Source organism: Carya illinoinensis, chromosome 9, assembly GCF_018687715.1.
Source record: "Carya illinoinensis cultivar Pawnee chromosome 9, C.illinoinensisPawnee_v1, whole genome shotgun sequence".
NCBI classification, from domain to species: Eukaryota; Viridiplantae; Streptophyta; class Magnoliopsida; order Fagales; family Juglandaceae; genus Carya; species Carya illinoinensis.
The window spans coordinates 1029963-1032652 of NC_056760.1; the positions used below are offsets into that span (position 1 = coordinate 1029963).

Below are 2690 nucleotides of genomic sequence, written 5' to 3' on the forward strand. Positions count from 1 at the left end.
TTGTAAGGCAGTCTTTAATTCGTGGGACCAGCCATTCTTATCATCAATTCATCGCATCACCATCAGCTCAACCCCATTCCAAGTCGTCCACAAAACACGTGTCATCATCTATCTTCAAAACTATTACATGTTTGGGCAGAAATCTGCGGCTTACTTTTTTAACACGCATCCATCCAGACTACTGCTTTTTGAGCAATGCTAATCTCAAATCCACAAATTTTAAATAAATCTTTTATAATAAAGTAAGTTTTATGATGAGAAAATATATATTTTTTTGTGATCTTATTTTTATAAAAAATTTAAGTCAACTTGTATATTTAAAATTTGTATATATTATTACTCTTATTTAAAAGAAAATAAAATCCATTCATTTACTTGATTTATTTCTTTAACACAAACAAAATGTCTTCAAGTTCGTTGAGGTTTATGAACTAAATCTTTAACAACTCCCCACTTTTCGCGTTAACAGATCTATGATTAATTAAAAGAAACTGATTAAAATAAAATAAAATCACGTATCAGATCAGGTCAAACTTTCTTTGAAGATATTCATCTATTTATTTTCCAGTGACAAAAGAAAGAGGGTTGTTCACGTCTTTCAAGTTTTATGAGAAAAAGAATATTTAAGGTTTGGGAAGTATTCATCATTCAGTTTCTTCCTTTACTAGTCTGTTTTTGCTCCTACAATTAAATGGAAAAACACAAAGGTACCACCAACAGTTGGAAAAGAACACAGAGCGAAATATCCCATCTTTTGTCATCTCCATTAATCCCTTCATTTGCTTCGACAAACGGGGAAGGGAGTGTAACGGATTTCATTTTCTTCCTTTATTAGCCGATTCAGATTTTTCTCCTACAATTATAGGGAAGCAAAGAAAGGTACCTACACATGGAAAAGGCCACAGTGGAAGCAACCCATCTTTTGTCACCTTCAATCTTTTCTTCTTCTTCTGGTATAGACAACTAAGACAAGGAAGAGTCACGTACCCCTCTCCCTCTCACCCCCCTTTCTCTCCAGAAATACGTTCCAAGTCTCGTATTTTTTCCTTCCATTCATTTCCTTTCTGTGACTTTCTCCACGATGAGGAGTATAGCATCTTGTTACAGCGAACATGCCATTAAGGTGTCCGATTTGTATTGCTCGGGCCCTTCAAACCAGCCTAATCTCTCAATAAAGATGATTCCTTCGATCCCACATGCAGTGAGATGTATATACAAAGCCAAACTCCCAACCCAAAAGCGGCTCCTGATCACGCTCAATTGGTGCAATGAACTTATGGGCCAAGGCTTCATCATTAACATCGATGACAGCACATCCTCCCCCTCCAAGTCTAATTCCAATTGTCAACGACTGCAAAAGAGCAAAGGCACCAAAGAATTCCAGTCTTGCAACTCAAAGATTGAAGTCTTCTGGGATATTTCGAAAGCTAATTATGATTCTGGACCGGAGCCGCTTGATGGGTTTTATGTCATGGTTTTTGTTGACTCAGAGCTTAGCCTGCGCCTTGGAGACAATGATGAAGACTTAGAAGACAAGAGATACAACACAGAAACCCCACATGCAAAGTTTTCATTGGTTTCTAGGAGCGAGCACTTCTCTGGTAATGCTGTTTATTCAACGAAGGCACAGTTCTGCGACACAGGAACACCTCATGACATCTTGATCAAATGTGTTGGAGAAATAGGATCAAAGAGTCCTGTATTATCTGTTTTCATTGACAAGAAGAATATTTTTCAAGTGAATAGATTAAGGTGGAATTTTAGAGGGAACCAAGCTATCTTTCTAGATGGTTTGTTGGTGGATTTGATGTGGGATGTTCATGACTGGTTCTTCAATCCAACATCTGGGTCTGCTGTTTTCATGTTTAGGACTAGGAGTGGCTTTGACAGCAGGCTGTGGTTGGAGGAGAAGAATTTGGAACTGAAGGAACAAGAGAAGGTTGGATTCACGTTGCTGATCTGTGCTTGTAAGAAAGAAACCTGATTGATTTTTGTTGGTTTTTGTTTTTTTTTTAATCTGCTTGCTGCTGAACAAGAAAATTATATTAACACAGACTGATTTATTAACTGTTTCAGTGATTTTAACAGCAGAAAGAAGATATATAGAAGGTTAATCTTTTAGTTTAGGGAAATATGCCTTGCGTGGATTTGGGAAAACTGTAATGTGAGTAGAGATTGATAAAATTGTATATAGATTCTAATGGCACATGAAACATCTTGTTGGATGGATTCTCCCTTTTCTTCTCCACCTCTCCCAAGGCAGAACATTCTTTCTTGCTCCTAGTATGCGTAAGTTACTGGAATTTGTGCAGAGAAGAACATTTGGTGCTAACCGTTGATTGACGGTAGCTTACGTACGAGATTAGTATCGTGTATTTTGTTTGGTTGGCCTTGGCCCCACTTCGTTTAGATTAACTAACCTATCGGGCGCGGTTTCACGTGGATTCCTGGGTAACATTTATTTCTTGGCCTTTTGTTTTTGTTGGCAACTTAAAAAAGGATTCCTTTTTCCTGTGGTTATGAGCTTAAGCTCCGTTTGTACTGGCGGATGGAAGGAATGGGAAAGAGGTAAAAGGAATGACGCAAAGTATGCCTCTTTCTCTTGTTTGGTAGGAAACAAAAATGGAAGAAACGACAGATCAATGGTGTAGGTTTATTACCATTGTATCGTGAAAATTAATCATATCACC

General features: G+C 37.7%; 1 protein-coding gene across 1 annotated transcript; it reads left to right on the forward strand.

The window, feature by feature from the left end:
• Window positions 1-609: 609 nt before the first annotated feature.
• On the forward strand, window positions 610-2246 carry LOC122275380. Its single transcript, XM_043084409.1, has one exon. The coding sequence runs from the start codon at window positions 1082-1084 to the stop codon at window positions 1982-1984; it is 903 nt and encodes a 300-aa protein (XP_042940343.1). The 5' UTR covers window positions 610-1081; the 3' UTR covers window positions 1985-2246.
• Window positions 2247-2690: the final 444 nt, after the last annotated feature.